This window comes from Salvelinus fontinalis, chromosome 23 (assembly GCF_029448725.1).
Source record: "Salvelinus fontinalis isolate EN_2023a chromosome 23, ASM2944872v1, whole genome shotgun sequence".
Taxonomy (NCBI): Eukaryota; Metazoa; Chordata; class Actinopteri; order Salmoniformes; family Salmonidae; genus Salvelinus; species Salvelinus fontinalis.
Genome location: NC_074687.1, coordinates 25,608,952 through 25,635,248, shown reverse-complemented (window position 1 = coordinate 25,635,248; position 26,297 = coordinate 25,608,952). Strand labels below are relative to the sequence as shown.

At 46.6% G+C, this 26,297-nt stretch overlaps 1 protein-coding gene across 1 annotated transcript in view; it reads right to left on the bottom strand.

Moving 5' to 3' along the window:
* LOC129821064 (teneurin-4) overlaps window positions 1-26,297 on the bottom strand; it is a 189,211-nt gene that overhangs the window by 77,960 nt on the left and 84,954 nt on the right. Inside the window, exons 11-12 of the mRNA XM_055878318.1 lie at window positions 15,370-15,542; window positions 4,220-4,455 (exon numbers count right to left, since the gene is read on the bottom strand). Of these exons, the coding sequence (XP_055734293.1) occupies window positions 4,220-4,455; window positions 15,370-15,542 (409 nt within the window). The remainder of the gene's footprint in view (window positions 1-4,219; window positions 4,456-15,369; window positions 15,543-26,297) is intronic.

Here is a 26,297-nt window from a genome sequence, read left to right as displayed (position 1 = left end):
ATATTCATGATTATTTCTTTGAATTGCGCGCCCTCCAGTTTCACCGAAAGTATAACACCCGTCCCGCCTCCACCTCTGAGGTAGATCCGACTTTAAGATCTAGGCCTGATGAGAACAGAAGTGCTACTCCTCTACTTATATTAGACCCATAAGTAAAGACGTTCTCCCCCTCCATGCCCCACACTACCTCATTACCACTATCAGTATATACGTACTCATCAGACCCATCAGGACCAGACTCATCAGACCCATCAGGACTAGACCCATCAGGACCAGACCCATCAGGACCAGACCCTTCAGGATCAGACCCACCAGACCCATCAGGACCAGACCCATCAGGACCAGACTCATCAGGACCAGACCCATCAGACCCATCAGGATCAGACCCACCAGACCCATCAGACTCATCAGGACCAGACCCATCAGACCCATCAGGATCAGACCCACCAGACCCATCAGACCCATCAGGATCAGACCCACCAGACCCATCAGACCCATCAGGATCAGACCCACCAGACCCATCAGACTCATCAGGATCAGACCCACCAGACCCATCAGACCCATCAGGATCAGACCCATCAGGACCAGACCCATCAGGATCAGACCCATCAGGATCAGACCCATCAGGACCAGACCCATCAGGACCAGACCCATCAGGACCAGACTCATCAGGATCAGACCCACCAGACCCATCAGACTCATCAGGATCAGACCCACCAGACCCATCAGACCCATCAGGATCAGACCCATCAGGACCAGACCCATCAGACTCATCAGGATCAGACCCATCAGGATCAGACCCACCAGACCCATCAGGATCAGACCCATCAGGATCCCATCAGGACCGGACCATTGTGATTATCTTGCTGTCCCTTTTCCTTCCCTTCCTGCTGTAACGTGTACAGCGAACCTGACTGATGCTACATCTACATGGATGAGGATATCCGACAGCTTGTCAATCTCTTCCTCCATTCCTCCATCATCATGGAGCAGCTCCACGGAATCCAGAGTCCACCTCCCCTCACATCACCCTGCATGTCTGTAATTACACTGGGCACATCATTCTTCGTTGTCTGTGAAACAGGCCTATCAGTTTCGGAGTCAGTGCCCTCGGTAACCACTTCCAAGAGCTCTGTCACTTTCACGCCGCCCCTGAGCGCGCCACCATGGCAACCTCGGCTACATTAACATTCACAGTACAGGCAACGGAACCTTGCAAATCCGATGGTTGGGGTTGAGTATGGACCCGGTGCGGAGGCTTAGACTGCCCCCGAAACCCCCTGCTCAGATCTGGACCTGAGGCGGAGGCTGAGACTGCCCCCGAAATCCCCTGCTCAGATCTGGACCCGGGGCAGAGGCTGAGACTGCCCCCGAAATCCCCTGCTCAGATCTGGACCCGGGGCGGAGGACGGACCCGGTGCGGAGGCTGAGACTGCCCCCGAAATCCCCTGCTCAGATCTGGACCCGGGGCGGAGGCTGAGACTGCCCCCGAAATCCCCTGCTCAGATCTGGACCCGGTGCGGAGGACGGACCCGGGGCGGAGGACGGGACACAACCCAATTCACAAATACTGACTTATGAACCCCTATGAGATGGAATCAAATGAAAGTGCTTATCAATAAACACTGTGAGGTGATTCAATGTTGTGTGTTCTTATGACAGTCCCACTGCAATGTACGGTGTAACAAATAATCCTACCACATCGTAGTATGAATCCTACCACACCGTAGTATGAATCCTACCACACCGTAGTATGAATCCTACCACACCGTAGTATGAATCCTACCACACCGTAGTATGAATCCTACCACAGCGTAGTATGGCGGTGCAAATTCAGTGTCATCCAAGGAAAATAAATCTTTGCATCCAAATCTTCTTCTGGATGTCCTGGGTTCGGGCGGCTCGCCATCCTTGTTGGAACTGAATCCATACTCAAATCCACCTGTGCTGTTTTACAAACATGATCCCACAATATATATACACCATGAGTACCTTTCATATAACTATAGTGCTACAAACATGATCCCACAATATATATACATCATGAGTACCTTTCATATAACCTTGAATATAGTGGTACAAACATGATCCCACAATATATATACACCATGAGTACCTTTCATATAACCATGAATATAGCGCTTCGCTTTAATCTCTTACAGGAATAAGAAACTACAACTTAGTCAAAATGCTTTACACTTTAACTACAGCACCAGAATCATGTGGACTGAACAATAACTAGCCTGGGCAATGCAAAGGACTTGACAACTACAGCAGCATGTTGAGATAATCAGGCAGGAGATAATATATATATAGAGATAATGAGGCAGGAGATAATATATAGAGAGATAATCAGGCAGGAGATAATATATAGAGAGATAATCAGGCAGGAGATAATATATATAGAGATAATCAGGCAGGATATAATATATATAGAGATAATCAGGCAGGAGATAATATATATAGAGATAATCAGGCAGGAGATAATATATAGAGAGATAATCAGGCAGGAGATAATATATATAGAGATAATCAGGCAGGATATAATATATATAGAGATAATCAGGCAGGAGATAATATATATAGAGATAATCAGGCAGGAGATAATATATATATAGAGATAATCAGGCAGGATATAACATATATAGAGATAATCAGGCAGGAGATAATATATATATAGAGATAATCAGGCAGGAGATAATATATATATAGAGATAATCAGGCAGGAGATAATATATATATAGAGATAATCAGGCAGGAGATAATACACTGCTCAAAAAAATAAAGGGAACACTTAAACAACACAATGTAACTCCAAGTCAATCACACTTCTGTGAAATCAAACTGTCCACTTAGGAAGCAACACTGATTGACAATAAATTTCACATACTGTTGTGCAAATGGAATAGACAAAAGGTGGAAATTATAGGCAATTAGCAAGACACCCCCAAAACAGGAGTGATTCTGCAGGTGGTGACCACAGACCACTTCTCAGTTCCTATGCTTCCTGGCTGATGTTTTGGTCACTTTTGAATGCTGGCGGTGCTCTCACTCTAGTGGTAGCATGAGACGGAGTCTACAACCCACACAAGTGGCTCAGGTAGTGCAGTTCATCCAGGATGGCACATCAATGCGAACTGTGGCAAAAAGGTTTGCTGTGTCTGTCAGCGTAGTGTCCAGAGCATGGAGGCGCTACCAGGAGACAGGCCAGTACATCAGGAGACGTGGAGGAGGCCGTAGGAGGTCAACAACCCAGCAGCAGGACCGGTACCTCCGCCTTAGTGCAAGGAGGTGCACTGCCAGAGCCCTGCAAAATGACCTCCAGCAGGCCACAAATGTGCATGTGTCAGCATATGGTCTCACAAGGGGTCTGAGGATCTCATCTCGGTACCTAATGGCAGTCAGGCTACCTCTGGCGAGCACATGGAGGGCTGTGCGGCCCCACAAAGAAATGCCACCCCACACCATGACTGACCCACCGCCAAACCGGTCATGCTGGAGGATGTTGCAGGCAGCAGAACGTTCTCCACGGCGTCTCCAGACTCTGTCACGTCTGTCACATGTGCTCATGTGCTCAGTGTGAACCTGCTTTCATCTGTGAAGAGCACAGGGCGCCAGTGGCGAATTTGCCAATCTTGGTGTTCTCTGGCAAATGCCAAACGTCCTGCACGGTGTTGTGCTGTAAGCACAACCCCCACCTGTGGACGTTGGGCCCTCATACCACCCTCATGGAGTCTGTTTCTGACCGTTTGAGCAGACACATGCACATTTGTGGCCTGCTGGAGGTCATTTTGCAGGGCGCTGGCAGTGCACCTCCTGCACCTCCTTGCACAAAGGCGGAGGTAGCGGTCCTGCTGCATTACACTGCCCCCATGCTCCGTTGACCCCCGGTGCCAGGTCAGATACATACAAGAAACCTACACACACTGTGAATCCATCACACTGCAGGCTGAGGTCAATTTAGAGAGCTACGTATTTCAATGCATTTCACTGTACTGTTCACACCTGCTGTATACTGTGCACATGACAAATACATGTTGATTTGCTCCGTTGACCAATAGAAACAGCCCTGGTTCAGACACATGACCTCCCTCACCCAGGAAACCTGTGGATTCCTTTCTCATCTCACAAATACCAATATAGGCAATAGAGACCGCAGGGAACACATGCAGTACTATCCAACAGGAACCTTTTAAGTATCTCTAAACACGATCCTTACCCTGAGTCGTCGTCCGTACACGGTCACCTGTCCTCGGGCCTGCTCCTTACGCTGCCTCCACTCTACCAGGTTGAGGCCGTTGTCGATGGCCAGGGTTACATTCCTCTTGCTGACCGTGGGGTTGACCGTCCCGGCCAGCAGGTGGGGCTCCGTGTGCAGGGACACCTCCATACCGTTGGCCAGCACCAGACGCAGAGAGCCGTCCAGACCGATGTAGTAACTGTTCTTCACTTGGTCTGGAGAGAAGAGGACAGAGGAGAGAGGACAGAGGAGAGAGGAGAGATGACAGAGGAGAGAGGAGAGAGGACAGAGGAGAGAGGACAGAGGAGAGAGGACAGAGGAGAGAGGACAGAGGAGAGAGGACAGAGGAGAGAGGACAGAGGAGAGAGGACAGAGGAGAGAGGACAGAGCAGAGAGGACAGCGGAGAGAGGACAGAGGAGAGAGGACAGAGGAGAGAGAGAGGAGAGAGGAGAGAGGACAGAGGAGAGAGGACAGAGGACAGAGTTTGAGGTGGAGACCAAAATCAACTGGTTTTGTCTAAACACTTCAGAAAAGGGTTACACTATGAACTCAGCTCTCTAAAGTTCCCACCTTACTCCTCCTAGACAGTATTCACTCCTCCTAGACAGTATTCACTCCTCTGTAGGTCACTCAGGAAGTACATTACTACAACACCTCTGTAAGTCACTCAGGAAGTACAGTGGGTCACCTCTGTAGGTCACTCAGGAAGTACAGTGGGTCACCTCTGTAGGTCACTCAGGAAGTATATTCCTACAACACCTCTGTAGGTCACTCAGGAAGCACAGTACTACAACACCTCTGTAGGTCACTCAGGAAGTACAGTGGGTCACCTCTGTAGGTCACTCAGGAAGTATATTCCTACAACACCTCTGTAGGTCACTCAGGAAGTACAGTCCTACAACACCTCTGTAGGTCACTCAGGAAGTACATTCCTACAACACCTCTGTAGGTCACTCAGGAAGTGCAGTCCTACAACACCTCTTTAGGTCACTCAGGAAGTACATTCCTACAACACCTCTGTAGGTCACTCAGGAAGTGCAGTCCTACAACACCTCTTTAGGTCACTCAGGAAGTACAGTACTACAACACCTCTGTAGGTCACTCAGGAAGTACATTCCTACAACACCTCTGTAGGTCACTCAGGAAGTGCAGTCCTACAACACCTCTGTAGGTCACTCAGGAAGTACATTCCTACAACACTTCTGTAGGTCACTCAGGAAGTACAGTACTACAACACCTCTGTAGGTCACTCAGGAAGTACATTCCTACAACACCTCTGTAGGTCACTCAGGAAGTACAGTCCTACAACACCTCTGTAGGTCACTCAGGAAGTACAGTCCTACAACACCTCTGTAGGTCACTCAGGAAGTACAGTACTACAACACCTCTGTAGGTCACTCAGGAAGTACAGTCCTACAACACCTCTGTAGGTCACTCAGGAAGTACAGTACTACAACACCTCTGTAGGTCACTCAGGAAGTACAGTACTACAACACCTCTGTAGGTCACTCAGGAAGTACATTCCTACAACACCTCTGTAGGTCACTCAGGAAGTACATTCCTACAACACCTCTGTAGGTCACTCAGGAAGTACATTCCTACAACACCTCTGTAGGTCACTCAGGAAGTACAGTCCTACAACACTTCTGTAGGTCACTCAGGAAGTACAGTCCTACAACACCTCAGTAGGTCACTCAGGAAGTACAGTCCTACAACACCTCAGTAGGTCACTCAGGAAGTACAGTACTACAACACCTCTAGGTCACTCAGGAAGTACAGTGGGTCACCTCTGTAGGTCACTCAGGAAGTACAGTGGGTCACCTCTGTAGCTCACTCAGGAAGTACAGTCCTACAACACCTCTGTAGGTCACTCAGGAAGCACAGTACAACAACACCTCTGTAGGTCACTCAGGAAGTACAGTCCTACAACACCTCTGTAGGTCACTCATGAAGTGCAGTCCTACAACACCTCTGTAGGTCACTCAGGAAGTGCAGTCCTACAACACCGCTGTAGGTCACTCAGGAAGTACAGTACTACAACACCTCTGTAGGTCACTCAGGAAGTACAGTACTACAACACCTCTGTAGGTCACTCAGGAAGTACAGTCCTGCAACACCTCTGTAGGTCACTCAGGAAGTACAGTACTACAACACCTCTGTAGGTCACTCAGGAAGTACAGTCCTGCAACACCTCTGTAGGTCACTCAGGAAGTACATTCCTACAACACCTCTGTAAGTCACTCAGGAAGTACAGTCCTACAACACCTCTGTAGGTCACTCAGGAAGTACAGTCCTACAACACCTCTGTAGGTCACTCAGGAAGTACAGTACTACAACACTTCTGTAGGTCATTCAGGAAGTACAGTCCTACAACACCTCAGTAGGTCACTCAGGAAGTACAGTCCTACAACACCTCAGTAGGTCACTCAGGAAGTACAGTACTACAACACCTCTAGGTCACTCAGGAAGTACAGTGGGTCACCTCTGTAGGTCACTCAGGCTAAGAGGAGACGTTAGTGCATTCGGAAAGTATTCAGACTCCTTGACTTCTTCCACATTTTGTTACGTTACAGCCTCATTCTAAAATGGATTCAATTGTTTTTTCCCCTCATCAATTTACACACAATTCCCTTTAATGACAATACATGTTTGCTAATTTATAAAAAATTAAAAAAATGAAATACCACATTTACGTAAATATTCAGACCCTTTACTCAGCACTTTGTTGAAGAATCTTTGGCAGTAATTACAGCCTTGAGTCTTCTTGGGTATGACGCTACAAGCTTGGCACACATGTATTTGGGGAGTTTCTCCCATTCTTCTCTGCCGATCCTCTCAAGCTCTGTCAGGTTGGATGGGGAGTGTTGCTGTACAGCTATATTCAGGTCTCTCCAGAGATGTTAGATGGGGTTCAAGTCCGGGCTCTGGCTGGGCCACTCAAGGACATTCAGAGACTTGTCCCGAAGCCACTCCTGCGTTGGTTTGACTGTGTGCTTAGGGTTGTTGTCCTGCTGGAAAGTGAACCTTCACCCCAGTCTGAGGTCCTGAGCTCTCTGGAGCAGGTTTTCAACAAGAATCTCTCTGTACTTTGCTTCGTTCATCTCTCCCTCGATCCTGACTAGTCTCAGTCCCTGCCTCTGAAAAACATCCCCACAGCATGATGCTGCCACCACCATGCTTCACCGTAGAGATGGTGCCAGGTTTCCTCCAGACGTGACGCTTGGCATTCAGGCCAAAGAGTTCAATATTGGTTTCATCAGACCAGAGAATCTTGTTTCTCATGGTCTGAGAGTCCTTTAGGTGCATTTTGGCAAACTCCAAGCGGGCTGTCATGTGCCTTTTACTGAGGATTGGCTTCCATCTGGCCACTCTAACATAAAGGCCTGATTGGTGGAGTGCTGCAGAGATGGTTGTCCTTCTGGAATTTTCTCCCATCTCCACAGAGGAACTCTGGAGCTCTGTCAGAGTGACCATCAGGTTCCCTGACCAAGGCCCTTCTCCCCCAATTGCTCAGTTTGGCCGGGCAGCCAGCTCTAAGAAGAGTCTTGGTGGTTCCAAATTTCTTCCATTTAAGAATGATGGAGGCCACTGTGGTCTTGGCGACCTTCAATGCTGCGGGCAGTTTTTGGTACCCTTCCCCAGATATGTGCCTCGACACAATCCTGTCTCGGAGCTCTACGGACAATTCCTTCAACCTCATGGCTTGGTTGTTGCTCTGACATGCACTATCTACTGTGGGACCTTATATAGACAGGTGTGTGCCTTTCCAAATCATGTCCAATCAATTGAATTTACCACAGGTGGACTCCAATCAAGTTGTAGAAACATCTCAAGGATGATCAATGGAAACAGGATGCACCTGAGCTCAATTTCGAGTCTCATAGCAAAGGGTCTGAATACTTATGTAAATAAGGTATTTCTGTTTTGTATTTGTAATAAAATTACAAACATTTCTAAAAACCTGTTTTCGCTTTGTCATTATGGGGTATTGTGTGTCGATTGCTGAAAAAATATATTTAATTCATTTTGGAATAAGACTAACGTAACCAAATGTGGAAAAAGTCAATGGGTCTGAATACTTTCCCGAAGGCACTGTATGTCTGCCCCTGAACAGGGAGGTTAACCCACTGTTCCTACGCCGTCATTGTAAATAAGAATTTGTTCATAACTGACTTGCCTCGTAAAATTAAAATTAAATGTCTGAGGCTCAAATTGCACCATATTCCCTGTATAGCGCCCTAATTTGGACCAGAGCCCGATGGGACAATATAGGGAATAGGGAGCTGTATAGGACACATATTATAAGAGAAGCTCTGAGGATGTATTACTCTCTGGTCTGGTCTGGTCTGGTCTGGTCTGGTCTGGTCTGGTCTGGTCTGGTCTGGTCTGGTCTGGTCTGGTCTGGTCTGGTCTGGTCTGGTCTGGTCTGGTCTGGTCTGGTCTGGTCTGGTCTGGTCTGGTCTGGTCTGGTCTGGTCTGGTCTGGTCTGGTCTGGTCTGGTCTGGTCTGGTCTGGTCTGGTCTGGTCTGGTCTGGTCTGGTCTGGTCTGGTCTGGTCTGGTCTGGTCTGGTCTGGTCTGGTCTGGTCTGGTCTGGTCTGGTCTGGTCTGGTCTGGTCTCACTCACTCACTCACTCACTCACTCACTCACTCACTCACTCACTCACTCACTCACTCACTCACTCACTCACTCACTCACTCACTCACTCACTCACTCACTCACTCACTCACTCACTCACTCACTCACTCACTCACTCACTCACTCACTCACTCACTCACTCACTCACTCACTCACTCACTCACTCACTCACTCACTCACTCACTCACTCACTCACTCACTCACTCACTCACTCACTCACTCACTCACTCACTCACTCACTCACTCACTCACTCACTCACTCACTCACTCACTCACTCACTCACTCACTCACTCACTCACTCACTCACTCACTCACTCACTCACTCACTCACTCACTCACTCACTCACTCACTCACTCACTCACTCACTCACTCACTCACTCACTCACTCACTCACTCACTCACTCACTCACTCACTCACTCACTCACTCACTCACTCACTCACTCACCTCACTCACTCACTCACTCACTCACTCACTCACTCACTCACTCACTCACTCACTCACTCACTCACTCACTCACTCACTCACTCACTCACTCACTCACTCACTCACTCACTCACTCACTCACTCACTCACTCACTCACTCACTCACTCACTCACTCACTCACTCACTCACTCACTCACTCACTCACTCACTCACTCACTCACTCACTCACTCACTCACTCACTCACTCACTCACTCACTCACTCACTCACTCACTCACTCACTCACTCACTCACTCACTCACTCACTCACTCACTCACTCACTCACTCACTCACTCACTCACTCACTCACTCACTCACTCACTCACTCACTCACTCACTCACTCACTCACTCACTCACTCACTCACTCACTCACTCACTCACTCACTCACTCACTCACTCACTCACTCACTCACTCACTCACTCACTCACTCACTCACTCACTCACTCACTCACTCACTCACTCACTCACTCACTCACTCACTCACTCACTCACTCACTCACTCACTCACTCACTCACTCACTCACTCACTCACTCACTCACTCACTCACTCACTCACTCACTCACTCACTCACTCACTCACTCACTCACTCACTCACTCACTCACTCACTCACTCACTCACTCACTCACTCACTCACTCACTCACTCACTCACTCACTCACTCACTCACTCACTCACTCACTCACTCACTCACTCACTCACTCACTCACTCACTCACTCACTCACTCACTCACTCACTCACTCACTCACTCACTCACTCACTCACTCACTCACTCACTCACTCACTCACTCACTCACTCACTCACTCACTCACTCACTCACTCACTCACTCACTCACTCACTCACTCACTCACTCACTCACTCACTCACTCACTCACTCACTCACTCCCTCCCTCCCTCCCTCCCTCCCTCCCTCCCTCCCTCCCTCCCTCCCTCCCTCCCTCCCTCCCTCCCTCCCTCCCTCCCTCCCTCCCTCCCTCCCTCCCTCCCTCCCTCCCTCCCTCCCTCCCTCCCTCCCTCCCTCCCTCCCTCCCTCCCTCCCTCCCTCCCTCCCTCCCTCCCTCCCTCCCTCCCTCCCTCCCTCCCTCCCTCCCTCCCTCCCTCACTCACTCACTCACTCACTCACTCACTCACTCACTCACTCACTCACTCACTCACTCACTCACTCACTCACTCACTCACTCACTCACTCACTCACTCACTCACTCACTCACTCACTCACTCACTCACTCACTCCCTCCCTCCCTCCCTCCCTCCCTCACTCACTCACTCACTCACTCACTCACTCACTCACTCCCTCACTCCCTCACTCCCTCACTCCCTCACTCCCTCCCTCACTCTGCCAGCTAGGCTGCAGGAAGTTAAGGTACTGTAGGATTATAGGTGCTTCACAGCATCACTCTAATGCTGAATATTCCGTTGGAGAAATCAGGAATCCGCCGACGTTCTGAGGCTTACAGGAAGGAATGTTGAACACTGGCATTGGTAATCCAATCAAAACACAGCTAAACAGCGGAATAGAACTCACAGCTGAGTTCTGAGCCCTCCCTCGCCAGCCAGGAAGATTTAATCTAACATAATACAAGACAAAAAATGTCCTCCTTTTTATTCACACTCATCTTGTTAGCTGTCGACTCTGTTTTGGGGAGGGGCTGGGTGAAACCAGTCGAGGGGCTCAGATTAACACATGTGATCGCACACATCTCCACACGCACGCCACACGCACGCCACACACACGCCACACACACGCCACACACACGCCACACACACGCCACACACACGCCACACACACGCCACACAATACATAGATGACTAAAACAAGGAACAAAGTCAGTACTGTGTGTGATTACCCTGTTTTCCATTTTCAAAGCGGACACTAGTGAATTCATTAAGACTACAAGCCTCCTGTCTCCTCTCTCAGATGTCCAGCACAAGGGCATCTCAACAAAGCCGTCGCTGACCAGTCCACAACAGACATTAGAGATGTGAGGAGAGGTCCACAACAGACAGTAGAGATGTGAGGAGAGGTCCACAACAGACAGTAGAGATGTGAGGAGAGGTCCACAACAGACAGTAGAGATGTGAGGAGAGGTCAACAACAGACAGTAGAGATGTGAGGAGAGGTCCACAACAGACAGTAGAGGTGTGAGGAGAGGTCCACAACAGACAGTAGAGGTACGATGAGAGGTCCCAAAGACAGTAGAGATGTGAGGAGAGGTCAACAACAGACAGTAGAGATGTGAGGAGAGGTCAACAACAGACAGTAGAGGTGTGAGGAGAGGTCAACAACAGACAGTAGAGATGTGAGGAGAGGTCAACAACAGACAGTAGAGATGTGAGGAGAGGTCAACAACAGACAGTAGAGATGTGAGGAGAGGTCAACAACAGACAGTAGAGATGTGAGGAGAGGTCAACAGCAGACAGTAGAGATGTGAGGAGAGGTCAACAACAGACAGTAGAGATGTGAGGAGAGGTCAACAACACACAGTAGAGATGTGAGGAGAGGTCAACAACAGACAGTAGAGATGTGAGGAGAGGTCAACAACAGACAGTAGAGATGTGAGGAGAGGTCAACAACAGACAGTAGAGATGTGAGGAGAGGTCAACAACAGACAGTAGAGATGTGAGGAGAGGTCAACAACAGACAGTAGCGCTGTGAGGAGAGATCAACAACAGAGATGTGAGGAGAGGTCAACAACAGACAGTAGAGATGTGAGGAGAAGTCCACAGCAGACAGTAGAGATGTGAGGAGAGGTCCACAACAGACAGTAGAGATGTGAGGAGAGGTCAACAACAGACAGTAGAGATGTGAGGAGAGGTCAACAACAGACAGTAGAGATGTGAGGAGAGGTCAACAACAGAGATGTGAGGAGAGGTCAACAACAGACAGTAGAGGTATGAGGAGAGGTCCACAGCAGACAGTAGAGATGTGAGGAGAGGTCCACAACAGAGATGTGAGGAGAGGTCAACAACAGACAGTAGAGATGTGAGGAGAGGTCAACAACAGACAGTAGAGATGTGAGGAGAGGTCAACAACAGACAGTAGAGATGTGAGGAGAGGTCAACAACAGAGATGTGAGGAGAGGTCAACAACAGACAGTAGAGGTATGAGGAGAGGTCCACAACAGACAGTAGAGATGTGAGGAGAGGTCAACAACAGACAGTAGAGATGTGAGGAGAGGTCAACAACAGAGAGTAGAGATGTGAGGAGAGGTCAACAACAGACAGTAGAGATGTGAGGAGAGGTCAACAACAGACAGTAGAGATGTGAGGAGAGGTCAACAACAGACAGTAGAGATGTGAGGAGAGGTCCACAACAGACAGTAGAGATGTGAGGAGAGGTCAACAACAGACAGTAGAGATGTGAGGAGAGGTCAACAACAGACAGTAGAGATGTGAGGACAGGTCAACAACAGACAATAGATATGTGAGGAGAGGTCAACAACAGACAGTAGAGATGTGAGGAGAGGTCAACAACAGACAGTAGAGATGTGAGGAGAGGTCCACAACAGACAGTAGAGATGTGAGGAGAGGTCCACAACAGAGATGTGAGGAGAGGTCAACAACAGACAGTAGAGATGTGAGGAGAGGTCAACAACAGACAGTAGAGATGTGAGGAGAGGTCAACAATAGACAGTAGAGATCTGAGAGGTGTGTGGACCAATCAATCAATCAATCAATTTTATTTTATATAGCCCTTCGTACATCAGCTAATATCTCGAAGTGCTGTACAGAAACCCAGCCTAAAACCCCAAACAGCTAGTAATGCAGGTGTAGAAGCACGGTCGCTAGGAAAAACTCCCTAGAAAGGCCAAAACCTAGGAAGAAACCTAGAGAGGAACCAGGCTATGAGGGGTGGCCAGTCCTCTTCTGGCTTTGCCGGGTGGAGATTATAACAGAACTATGCCAAGATGTTCAAAAATGTTCATAAGTGACACGCATGGTCAAATAATAATCATGAATAATTTTCAGTTGGCTTTTCATAGCCGATCATTAAGAGTTGAAAACAACAGGTCTGGGACAGGTAGGGGTTCCATAACCGCAGGCAGAACAGTTGAAACTGGAATAGCAGCACTCCAGATGCATATCTGTGTTTCTCCGATACATTGGTGCAGCTGGGTTCCGGGTTTAAGCGGGTGGGTCTTAAGAAGCGCGGCTTGGCGGGTCATGTTTCAGAGGACGCGTGTCTCGACCTTCGCCTCTCCTGAGCCCGTCGGGGAGTTGCAGCCATGAGACAAGATCCAAACTGGATCGCAATTGGATATCACGAAATTGTGGAGAAAATGGGGGTTCAAATTACAACAACAAAAAAGAAACACAGTGGTTATTGACCACGCAGTGAACATGGGGTCGGCGTCTCTTCTTTAACAGAGCACTCTCTGGGAGCGATGGTATCGAGTGTGTGTGTGTGTGTGTGTGTGTGTGTGTGTGTGTGTGTGTGTGTGTGTGTGTGTGTGTGTGTGTGTGCGTGCGCGTGTGTGTGTGTGTGGCAGAGTATTTTTTTTAAAAATCAAACATTAGCGGTGGAAAAATCTTTACAGTCTCTTAGAACGTGAAACGGGGCTGGAGAGTTCAAAGCTATCAATCGGTAATCAATACGCCCCGTTGGTCAGGCGCAAAGTACGACATTAAAACCCCACGGTACGCAAGGTTAAATCTCAAATTACACCTTGTCCCCCACATATCCCTACTTTATCCCCAGGGCCAATAGGGATTAGGGTGCTGTTTGGAACACACCCCATTAAACATTAGAGTTCCTGACATCAGCCACACCTTCTGTCCAGTTCTGACTGATTGGATTTCCTAAACACAAGATTTCACTTCTTGGCTGACAAAAAAACTGTGTTTATAGCTAGAGTTTGGAGACGTAAAATCTATATTTTTCTGCTGCTTTCATACGTGTGAGTGGGAGGTCCGCTCAGAATAGGAGCTGAGAGAGCAGGAACAACAAATTTATTGATTTATTCGAGCCAGGGATCTTGGATGAGGGTGGGGGCCGCAAAAAAAAACGGAACTCATCGCAACGGTGCAGTTTTAAAGCAAGTTTGCTGCAATTCTACACATTCTGCCATGGGGCGGGGCAAATATTTTGCACTTTATTACTCATTTCATACAATTCTACACATTCTGCCATGGGGCGGGGCAAATATTTAGCACTTTATTACTCATTTCATACAATTCTACACATTCTGCCATGGGGCGGGGCAAATATTTAGCACTTTATTACTAATTTCATACAATTCTACACATTCTGTCATGGGGCGGGGCAAATATTTAGCACTTTATTACTAATTTCATACAATTCTACACATTCTGCCATGGGGCGGAGAGATTACTACAAGTTTAGATAGCTGGCTAGACTAACTACCAATCTAAAACATGAGACTGTCAGTGACTGACATAACAAGAGAAAAACTGATGGTTTTGAAGAAGATATCATCACCATCATCATCATCACTATTATCAACCGGTACTGAAGAAGATATCATCACCATCATCATCATCACTATTATCAACCGGTACTGAAGAAGATATCATCACCATCATCATCATCACTATTATCAACCGGTAGTGAAGAAGACATCACCATCATCATCATCACTATTATCAACCGGTACTGAAGAAGACATCATCACCATCATCATCATCACTATTATCAACCGGTAGTGAAGAATACATCACCATCATCATCATCACTATTATCAAAGTAAAGAAATAGTGCAGTCTAGGCTTTAGTCAAAGTTATTTCCTACTTTTGGTCACATGGTCAGGACATGTAATACCGTAACTCTAGCTGTGTATAAAGGACTATTCTGTTAACAAAACAAATAACTAAAAAACTATTAAGACAAACGACTATCATTGAAACATGTTGATGGAGAGAAGTACAGGATACTCTCACAGTAAACTGTAAACTGTAAACTCTTATGGCCGACCCCCTTCTTCTTCAGTACAACGTTTCGTTCCATTCCAATACAGATTATATATTATTATAATACTGATTGAACAGCAGAGCTAACTCACCCTGCATCAGCATGTAGAAGGTTCCCGAGGCAGACAGGTTGCTGGTGATGGTGATGTCTTCCTTGCTGGAGCCCTCTGCCTGCACCCTGACGGAGCTGTCTGTGTCCGTACGGTAGCTGCTAACCCGGCCAGTAGGGTAGGTCACGTTGGTCAGACGGCCATAGCTGTCATACCTGAGGACAGAAGAGACAGGAGAATAGAACAGTCCTTAGTAAGGCAGGTCAGACAGGAGGAGGGGAGAATAGAACAGTCCTTAGTAAGGCAGGTCAGACAGGAGGAGGGGAGAATATAATAGTCCTTAGTAAGGCAGGTCAGACAGGAGGAGGGTAGAATAGAATAGTCCTTAGTAAGGCAGGTCAGACAGTAGAATAGAATTGTCCTTAGTAAGGCAGGTCAGACAGTAGAATAGAATAGTCCTTAGTAAGGCAGGTCAGACAGGAGGAGGGGAGAATAGAATAGCCCTTAGTAAGGCAGGTCAGACAGTAGAATAGAATAGTCCTTAGTAAGGCAGGTCAGACAGTAGAATAGAATAGTCCTTAGTAAGGCAGGTCAGACAGGAGGATGGTAGAATAGAATAGTCCTTAGTAAGGCAGGTCAGACAGGAGGATGGTAGAATAGAATAGTCCTTAGTAAGGCAGGTCAGACAGGAGGATGGTATAATATAATAGTCCTTAGTAAGGCAGGTCAGACAGGAGGACGGTAGAATAGAATAGTCCTTAGTAAGGCAGGCCAGACAGGAGGAGGGTAGAATAGAATAGTCCTTAGTAAGGCAGGTCAGACAGTAGAATAGAATAGTCCTTAGTAAGGCAGGTCAGACAGTATAATAGAATAGCCCTTAGTAAGGCAGGTCAGACAGGAGGATGGTAGAATAGAATAGTCCTTAGTAAGGCAGGTCAGACAGTAGAATAGAATAGTCCTTAGTAAGGCAGGTCAGACAGTAGAATAGAATAGTCCTTAGTAAGGCAGGTCAGACAGTAGAATAGAATAGCCCTTAGTAAGGCAGGTCATACAGTAGGAAGGTAGAATAGAATAGTCCTTAGTAAGGCAGGTCAGACAGGAGGAGGGTAGAATAGAATAGTCCTTAGTAAGGCAGGTCAGACAGTAGAATAGAATTGTCCTTAGTAAGGCAGGTCAGACAGTAGAATAGAACAGTCCTTAGTAAGGCAGGTCAGACAGTAGAATAGAATAGCCCTTAGTAAGGCAGGTCAGACAGTAGAATAGAATAGCCCTTAGAAAGGCAGGTCAGACAGTAGAATAGAATTGTCCTTAGTAAGGCCGGTCAGGAGGACGGTAGAAAAGAATAGTCCTTAGTAAGGCAGGTCAGACAGTAGAATAGAATAGCCCTTAGTAAGGCAGGTCAGACAGTAGAATAGAATAGCCCTTAGTAAGGCAGGTCAGACAGTAGAATAGAATAGCCCTTAGAAAGGCAGGTCAGACAGTAGAATAGAATAGCCCTTAGTAAGGCAGGTCAGACAGTAGAATAGAATAGCCCTTAGAAAGGCAGGTCAGACAGTAGAATAGAATAGCCCTTAGTAAGGCAGGTCAGACAGTAGAATAGAATAGTCCTTAGTAAGGCAGGTCAGACAGGAGGACAGTAGAATAGAATAGCCCTTAGTAAGGCAGGTCAGACAGTAGAATAGAATAGCCCTTAGAAAGGCAGGTCAGACAGTAGAATAGAATAGTCCTTAGTAAGGCAGGTCAGACAGTAGAATAGAATTGTCCTTAGTAAGGCAGGTCAGACAGTAGAATAGAATAGTCCTTAGTAAGGCAGGTCAGACAGGAGGAGGGGAGAATAGAATAGCCCTTAGTAAGGCAGGTCAGACAGTAGAATAGAATAGTCCTTAGTAAGGCAGGTCAGACAGTAGAATAGAATAGTCCTTAGTAAGGCAGGTCAGACAGGAGGATGGTAGAATAGAATAGTCCTTAGTAAGGCAGGTCAGACAGGAGGATGGTAGAATAGAATAGTCCTTAGTAAGGCAGGTCAGACAGGAGGATGGTATAATATAATAGTCCTTAGTAAGGCAGGTCAGACAGGAGGACGGTAGAATAGAATAGTCCTTAGTAAGGCAGGCCAGACAGGAGGAGGGTAGAATAGAATAGTCCTTAGTAAGGCAGGTCAGACAGTAGAATAGAATAGTCCTTAGTAAGGCAGGTCAGACAGTATAATAGAATAGCCCTTAGTAAGGCAGGTCAGACAGTAGAATAGAATAGTCCTTAGTAAGGCAGGTCAGACAGTAGAATAGAATAGTCCTTAGTAAGGCAGGTCAGACAGTAGAATAGAATAGTCCTTAGTAAGGCAGGTCAGACAGTAGAATAGAATAGCCCTTAGTAAGGCAGGTCATACAGTAGGAAGGTAGAATAGAATAGTCCTTAGTAAGGCAGGTCAGACAGGAGGAGGGTAGAATAGAATAGTCCTTAGTAAGGCAGGTCAGACAGTAGAATAGAATTGTCCTTAGTAAGGCAGGTCAGACAGTAGAATAGAACAGTCCTTAGTAAGGCAGGTCAGACAGTAGAATAGAATAGCCCTTAGTAAGGCAGGTCAGACAGTAGAATAGAATAGCCCTTAGAAAGGCAGGTCAGACAGTAGAATAGAATTGTCCTTAGTAAGGCCGGTCAGGAGGACGGTAGAAAAGAATAGTCCTTAGTAAGGCAGGTCAGACAGTAGAATAGAATAGCCCTTAGTAAGGCAGGTCAGACAGTAGAATAGAATAGCCCTTAGTAAGGCAGGTCAGACAGTAGAATAGAATAGCCCTTAGAAAGGCAGGTCAGACAGTAGAATAGAATAGCCCTTAGTAAGGCAGGTCAGACAGTAGAATAGAATAGCCCTTAGAAAGGCAGGTCAGACAGTAGAATAGAATAGCCCTTAGTAAGGCAGGTCAGACAGTAGAATAGAATAGTCCTTAGTAAGGCAGGTCAGACAGGAGGACAGTAGAATAGAATAGCCCTTAGTAAGGCAGGTCAGACAGTAGAATAGAATAGCCCTTAGAAAGGCAGGTCAGACAGTAGAATAGAATAGTCCTTAGTAAGGCAGGTCAGACAGGAGGAGGGTAGAATAGAATAGCCCTTAGTAAGGCAGGTCAGACAGTAGAATAGAATAGTCCTTAGTAAGGCAGGTCAGACAGGAGAATATAATAGTCCTTAGTAAGGCAGGTCAGACAGTAGAATAGAATAGCCCTTAGTAAGGCAGGTCAGACAGGAGAATATAATAGTCCTTAGTAAGGCAGGTCAGACAGTAGAATAGAATAGCCCTTAGTAAGGCAGGTCAGACAGTAGAATAGAATAGCCCTTAGTAAGGCAAGCCAGACAGGAGGCTAGACAGTCCTCTCTAAATAACAGTGGTAGGATCGACAGTCCTCTCTACATAACAGTGGTAGGCTAGACAGTCCTCTCTACATAACAGTGGTAGGATAGACATTCCTCTCTACATAACAGTGGTAGGATCGACAGTCCTCTCTAAATAACAGTGGTAGGATCGACAGTCCTCTCTACATAACAGTGGTAGGCTAGACAGTCCTCTCTACATAACAGTGGTAGGACCGACAGTCCTCTCTACATAACAGTGGTAGGCTAGACAGTCCTCTCTACATAACAGTGGTAGGCTAGACAGCCCTCTCTACATAACAGTGGTAGGATAGACATTCCTCTCTACATAACAGTGGTAGGATCGACAGTCCTCTCTAAATAACAGTGGTAGGATCGACAGTCCTCTCTACATAACAGTGGTAGGACCGACAGTCCTCTCTACATAACAGTGGTGTTTCTGGAGGAAAAGCAGGAAAACAGAGAGAATATGAATGTTTAATACAACACTCACTGCAGCAAGGTGAGAAATCACCTTTTCTTCACTTTTAGACAGGAGTTGTTATCTTGAAAGATTAGTGATATAAATGTAATGTCGTTACAGTACGCAGTCTATGAAATATGAGCGCTGAGTGACTCACACACACACACACGCGTGCACACACACACACGCGTGCACACACACACACGCGTGCACACACACACACGCGTGCACACACACACGCGTGCACACACACGCTGTCAAAGTCACAACGTTAGTTTCCCCGTAGAAAGAGGAGGAAGGGAAGTGCTACTAAGGTCCACTATAGTATATTTTGGGACACAGAAGGTCCTCTTTGGTAAAAGGGGTGAATTGGTCATCAAAAAGAAAGGAGGACCAAGGCACTCTTCATACAATTAATTAAAATGCCTTTATTAGTATGGCATGTTCAGTAGAAACAAAGTTGTTTAAAAACCGTCGCGTTTCGGCTGCATGGCCTTCATCGTTAGTTTCCCCGCTTTGCAAATGATTTGGGTTGGTCGTGTACAGTAGAGAACAGGAGTGGTCTGACGGCCTCCTTGGTCCCCGAGTAGCAGAGCACATCAGTCTGTCAGTCCTCCACAACGTTAAGAGTGAGTGAATGGTACATTACTTAGAATGAGGACGTTTATCTGTGGCTGGGAATACAGACGGGAGACTGGGGGATGAGGACGTTTATCTATGGCTGGGAATACAGACGGGAGACTTGGGGATGAGGACGTTTATCTGTGGCTGGGAATACAGACGGGAGACTGGGGGATGAGGACGTTTATCTGTGGCTGTGAATACAGACGGGAGACTTGGGGATGAGGACGTTTATCTGTGGCTGGGAATACAGACGGGAGACTTGGGGATGAGGACGTTTATCTGTGGCTGTGAATACAGACGGGAGACTTGAGGATGAGGACGTTTATCTGTGGCTGGGAATACAGACGGGAGACTTGGGGATGAGGACGTTTATCTGTGGCTGGGAATACAGACGGGAGACTTGGGGATGAGGACGTTTATCTGTGGCTGGGAATTCAGACGGGAGACTGGGGGATGAGGACGTTTATCTGTGGCTGTGAATACAGACGGGAGACTTGGGGATGAGGACGTTTATCTGTGGCTGGGAATACAGACGGGAGACTTGGGGATGAGGACGTTTATCTGTGGCTGTGAATACAGACGGGAGACTTGGGGATGAGGACATTTATCTGTGGCTGGGAATACAGACGGGAGACTGGGGGATGAGGACGTTTATCTGTGGCTGGGAATTCAGACGGGAGACTTGGGGACGAGGACGTTTATCTGTGGCTTTAAATACAGATGGGAGACTGGGGGATGAGGACGTTTATCTGTGGCTTTAAATACAGATGGGAGAGCAGAATACTACCTGTAGTTGAGGAAATAGCACCCTATTCCGTACTTTTCACCAGGGCCTGTAGAGCTCTGATCAAAGTAGTGCTATTTAGAGAACTATTTAGAGAATAGGGTACCGTTTGGGAACAGACAGTGTTTTGTTGCATGCTGTAATAACTAACATAGCACAGGTTAATAAATGAGATTAACAGGGAACAGTCTCTATAGTTCCCTCAGCACTTCCTCGGTTGATATCAAATATCCCACATGGAGAGTGGGAGAAGAGTCATATCCTTCAGATAAATGAAGACTAGTGGAGTTGAGAGTCTGGGGTGATAATGATTATCTTCACTCGTACTGAACACTCTAGGGTTACATACAGAGTACTGAACATTCTAGGGTACATACAGAGTACTGAACACTCTAGGGTTACATACAGAGTACTGAACACTCTAGGGTTACATACAGAGTACTGAACACTCTAGGGTTACAGACAGAGTACTGAACACTCTAGGGTTACATACAGAGTACTGAACACTCTAGGGTTACATACAGAGTACTGAACACTCTAGGGTTACATACAGAGTACTGAACACTCTAGGGTTACATACAGAGTACTGAACACTCTAGGGTTACAGACAGAGTACTGAACACTCTAGGGTACATACAGAGTACTGAACACTCTAGGGTTACATACAGAGTACTGAACACTCTAGGGTTACATACGGAGTACTGAACACTCTAGGGTTACATACAGAGTACTGAACACTCTAGGGTTACATACAGAGTACTGAACACTCTAGGGTTACATACAGAGTACTGAACACTCTAGGGTTACATACGGAGTACTGAACACTCTAGGGTTACATACAGAGTACTGAACACTAGGGTTACATACAGAGTACTGAACACTCTAGGGTTACATACAGAGTACTGAACACTCTAGGGTTACATACAGAGTACTGAACACTAGGGTTACATACAGAGTACTGAACACTCTAGGGTTACATACAGAGTACTGAACACTCTAGGGTTACATACAGAGTACTGAACACTCTAGGGTACATACAGAGTACTGAACACTCTAGGGTTACATACGGAGTACTGAACACTAGGGTTACATACAGAGTACTGAACACTCTAGGGTTACATACAGAGTACTGAACACTCTAGGGTTACATACAGAGTACTGAACACTCTAGGGTTACATACAGAGTACTGAACACTCTAGGGTTACATACAGAGTACTGAACACTCTAGGGTTACATACGGAGTACTGAACACTCTAGGGTTACAAACAGAGTACTGAACACTCTAGGGTACATACAGAGTACTGAACACTCTAGGGTTACATACAGAGTACTGAACACTCTAGGGTTACATACAGAGTACTGAACACTCTAGGGTTACATACAGAGTACTGAACACTCTAGGGTTACATACAGAGTACTGAACACTCTAGGGTTACATACAGAGTACTGAACACTCTAGGGTTACATACAGAGTACTGAACACTCTAGGGTTACATACAGAGTACTGGACACTAGGGTTACATACAGAGTACTGAACACTCTAGGGTTAGATACAGAGTACTGAACACTCTAGGGTTAGATACGGAGTACTGAACACTCTAGGGTTACATACAGAGTACTGAACACTCTAGGGTTACATACGGCGTACTGAACACTCTAGGGTTACATACAGAGTACTGAACACTCTAGGGTTACATACAGAGTACTGAACACTCTAGGGTTACATACAGAGTACTGAACACTAGGGTTACATACAGAGTACTGAACACTCTAGGGTTACATACGGAGTACTGAACACTCTAGGGTTACATACAGAGTACTGAACACTCTAGGGTTACATACAGAGTACTGAACATTAGGGTTACATACAGAGTACTGAACACTCTAGGGTTACATACAGAGTACTGAACACTCTAGGGTTACATACAGAGTACTGGACACTCTAGGGTTACATACAGAGTACTGGACACTAGGGTTACATACAGAGTACTGAACACTCTAGGGTACATAAAGAGTACTGAACACTCTAGGGTTACATACAGAGTACTGAACACTAGGGTTACATATAGAGTACTGAACACTCTAGGGTTACATACAGAGTACTGAACACTAGGGTTACATACAGAGTACTGAACACTCTAGGGTTACATACAGAGTACTGAACACTCTAGGGTTACATACAGAGTACTGGACACTAGGGTTACATACAGAGTACTGAACACTCTAGGGTACATAAAGAGTACTGAACACTCTAGGGTTACATACAGAGTACTGAACACTAGGGTTACATACAGAGTACTGAACACTCTAGGGTACATAAAGAGTACTGAACACTCTAGGGTTACATACAGAGTACTGAACACTCTAGGGTTACATACAGAGTACTGAACACTCTAGGGTTACATACAGAGTACTGAACACTCTAGGGTACATACAGAGTACTGAACACTCTAGGGTACATACAGAGTACTGAACACTCTAGGGTTACATACGGAGTACTGAACACTCTAGGATTACATACGGAGTACTGAACACTCTAGGGTTACATACAGAGTACTGAACACTCTAGGGTTACATACAGAGTACTGAACACTCTAGGGTAACATACAGAGTACTGAACACTCTAGGGTAACATACAGAGTACTGAACACTCTAGGGTTATATACAGAGTACTGAACACTCTAGGGTTACATACAGAGTACTGAACACTCTAGGGTTACATACGGAGTACTGAACACTCTAGGGTTACATACAGAGTACTGAACACTAGGGTTACATACAGAGTACTGAACACTCTAGGGTTACATACAGAGTACTGAACACTCTAGGGTTACATACAGAGTACTGGACACTAGGGTTACATACAGAGTACTGAACACTCTAGGGTTACATACAGAGTACTGAACACTCTAGGGTTACATACAGAGTACTGAACACTCTAAGGTTACATACAGAGTACTGAACACTCTAGGGTTACATACAGAGTACTGAACACTCTAGGATTACATACAGAGTACTGAACACTCTAGTGTACATACAGAGTACTGAACACTCTAGGGTACATACAGAGTACTGAACACTCTAGGGTTACATACAGAGTACTGGACACTAGGGTTACATACAGAGTACTGAACACTCTAGGGTTACATACAGAGTACTGAACACTCTAGGGTTACATACGGAGTACTGAACACTCTAGGGTTACATACAGAGTACTGAACACTCTAGGGTTACATACGGAGTACTGAACACTCTAGGGTTACATACAGAGTACTGAACACTCTAGGGTAACATACAGAGTACTGAACACTAGGGTTACATACAGAGTACTGAACACTCTAGGGTTACATACAGAGTACTGAACACTCTAGGGTTACATACAGAGTACTGAACACTCTAGGGTTACATACAGAGTACTGAACACTCTAGGGTTACATACGGAGTACTGAACACTCTAGGGTTACATACGGAGTACTGAACACTCTAGGGTTACATACAGAGTACTGAACACTCTAGGGTTACATACAGAGTACTGAACACTCTAGGGTTACATACAGAGTACTGAACACTAGGGTTACATACAGAGTACTGAACACTCTAGGGTACATACAGAGTACTGAACACTCTAGGGTTGCATACAGAGTACTGAACACTCTAGGGTTACATACAGAGTACTGAACACTCTAGGGTACATACAGAGTACTGAACACTCTAGGGTTACATACAGAGTACTGAACACTAGGGTTACATACAGAGTACTGAACACTCTAGGGTTACATACAGAGTACTGAACACTCTAGGGTTACATACAGAGTACTGAACACTAGGGTTACATACAGAGTACTGAACACTCTAGGGTACATACAGAGTACTGAACACTCTAGGGTACATACAGAGTACTGAACACTCTAGGGTTACATACAGAGTACTGAACACTAGGGTTACATACAGAGTACTGAACACTCTAGGGTTACATACGGAGTACTGAACACTCTAGGGTTACATACGGAGTACTGAACACTCTAGGGTTACATACAGAGTACTGAACACTAGGGTTACATACAGAGTACTGAACACTCTAGGGTTACATACAGAGTACTGAACACTCTAGGGTTACATACAGAGTACTGAACACTCTAGGGTTACATACAGAGTACTGAACACTCTAGGGTTACATACGGAGTACTGAACACTAGGGTTACATACAGAGTACTGAACACTCTAGGGTTACATACAGAGTACTGAACACTCTAGGGTTACATACAGAGTACTGAACACTAGGGTTACATACAGAGTACTGGACACTCTAGGGTTACATAAAGAGTACTGAACACTCTAGGGTTACATACAGAGTACTGAACACTCTAGGGTTACATAAAGAGTACTGAACACTCTAGGGTTACATACAGAGTACTGAACACTCTAGGGTTACATACAGAGTACTGAACACTCTAGGGTTACATACAGAGTACTGAACACTCTAGGGTTACATACAGAGTACTGAACACTCTAGGGTTACATACAGAGTACTGAACACTAGCTGGTTATCTGACCTCTGCTGTTATCTGCACTATAAAGGCATACGGTGTCATTTGGGTCACCACTGAGCCAGTAGGTCCACTTCTCTGGTGTCACCACTGAGCCAGTAGGTCCACTTCTCTGGTGTCACCACTGAGCCAGTAGGTCCACTTCTCTGGTTTCACCACTGAGCCAGTAGGTCCACTTCTCTGGTTTCACCACTGAGCCAGTAGGCCCACTTCTCTGGTTTCACCACTGAGCCAGTAGGTCCACTTCTCTGGTTTCACCACTGAGCCAGTAGGCCCACTTCTCTGGTTTCACCACTGAGCCAGTAGGTCCACTTCTCTGGTTTCACCACTGAGCCAGTAGGTCCACTTCTCTGTTTTCACCACTGAGCCAGTAGGTCCACTACTCTGGTTTCACCACTGAGCCAGTAGGTCCACTTCTCTGGTGTCACCACTGAGCCAGTAGGTCCACTTCTCTGGTGTCACCACTGAGCTAGTAGGTCCAGTTCTCTGGTGACACCACTGAGCCAGTAGGTCCACTACTCTGGTTTCACCACTGAGCCAGTAGGTCCACTTCTCTGGTGTCACCACTGAGCCAGTAGGTCCACTTCTCTGGTGTCACCACTGAGCTAGTAGGTCCAGTTCTCTGGTTTCACCACTGAGCCAGTAGGTCCACTTCTCTGGTTTCACCACTGAGCCAGTAGGTCCACTACTCTGGTTTCACCACTGAGCCAGTAGGTCCACTTCTCTGGTGTCACCACTGAGCCAGTAGGTCCACTTCTCTGGTGTCACCACTGAGCTAGTAGGTCCAGTTCTCTGGTGTCACCACTGAGCCAGTAGGTCCACTTCTCTGGTTTCACCACTGAGCCAGTAGGTCCAGTTCTCTGGTTTCACCACTGAGCCAGTAGGTCCACTTCTCTGGTTTCACCACTGAGCCAGTAGGTCCACTACTCTGGTTTCACCACTGAGCCAGTAGGTCCACTTCTCTGGTTTCACCACTGAGCCAGTAGGTCCACTTCTCTGGTTTCACCACTGAGCCAGTAGGTCCAGTTCTCTGGTTTCACCACTGAGCCAGTAGGTCCACTTCTCTGGTTTCACCACTGAGCCAGTAGGTCCACTTCTCTGGTTTCACCACTGAGACAGTAGGTCCAGTTCTCTGGTTTCACCACTGAGCCAGTAGGTCCACTTCTCTGGTTTCACCACTGAGCCAGT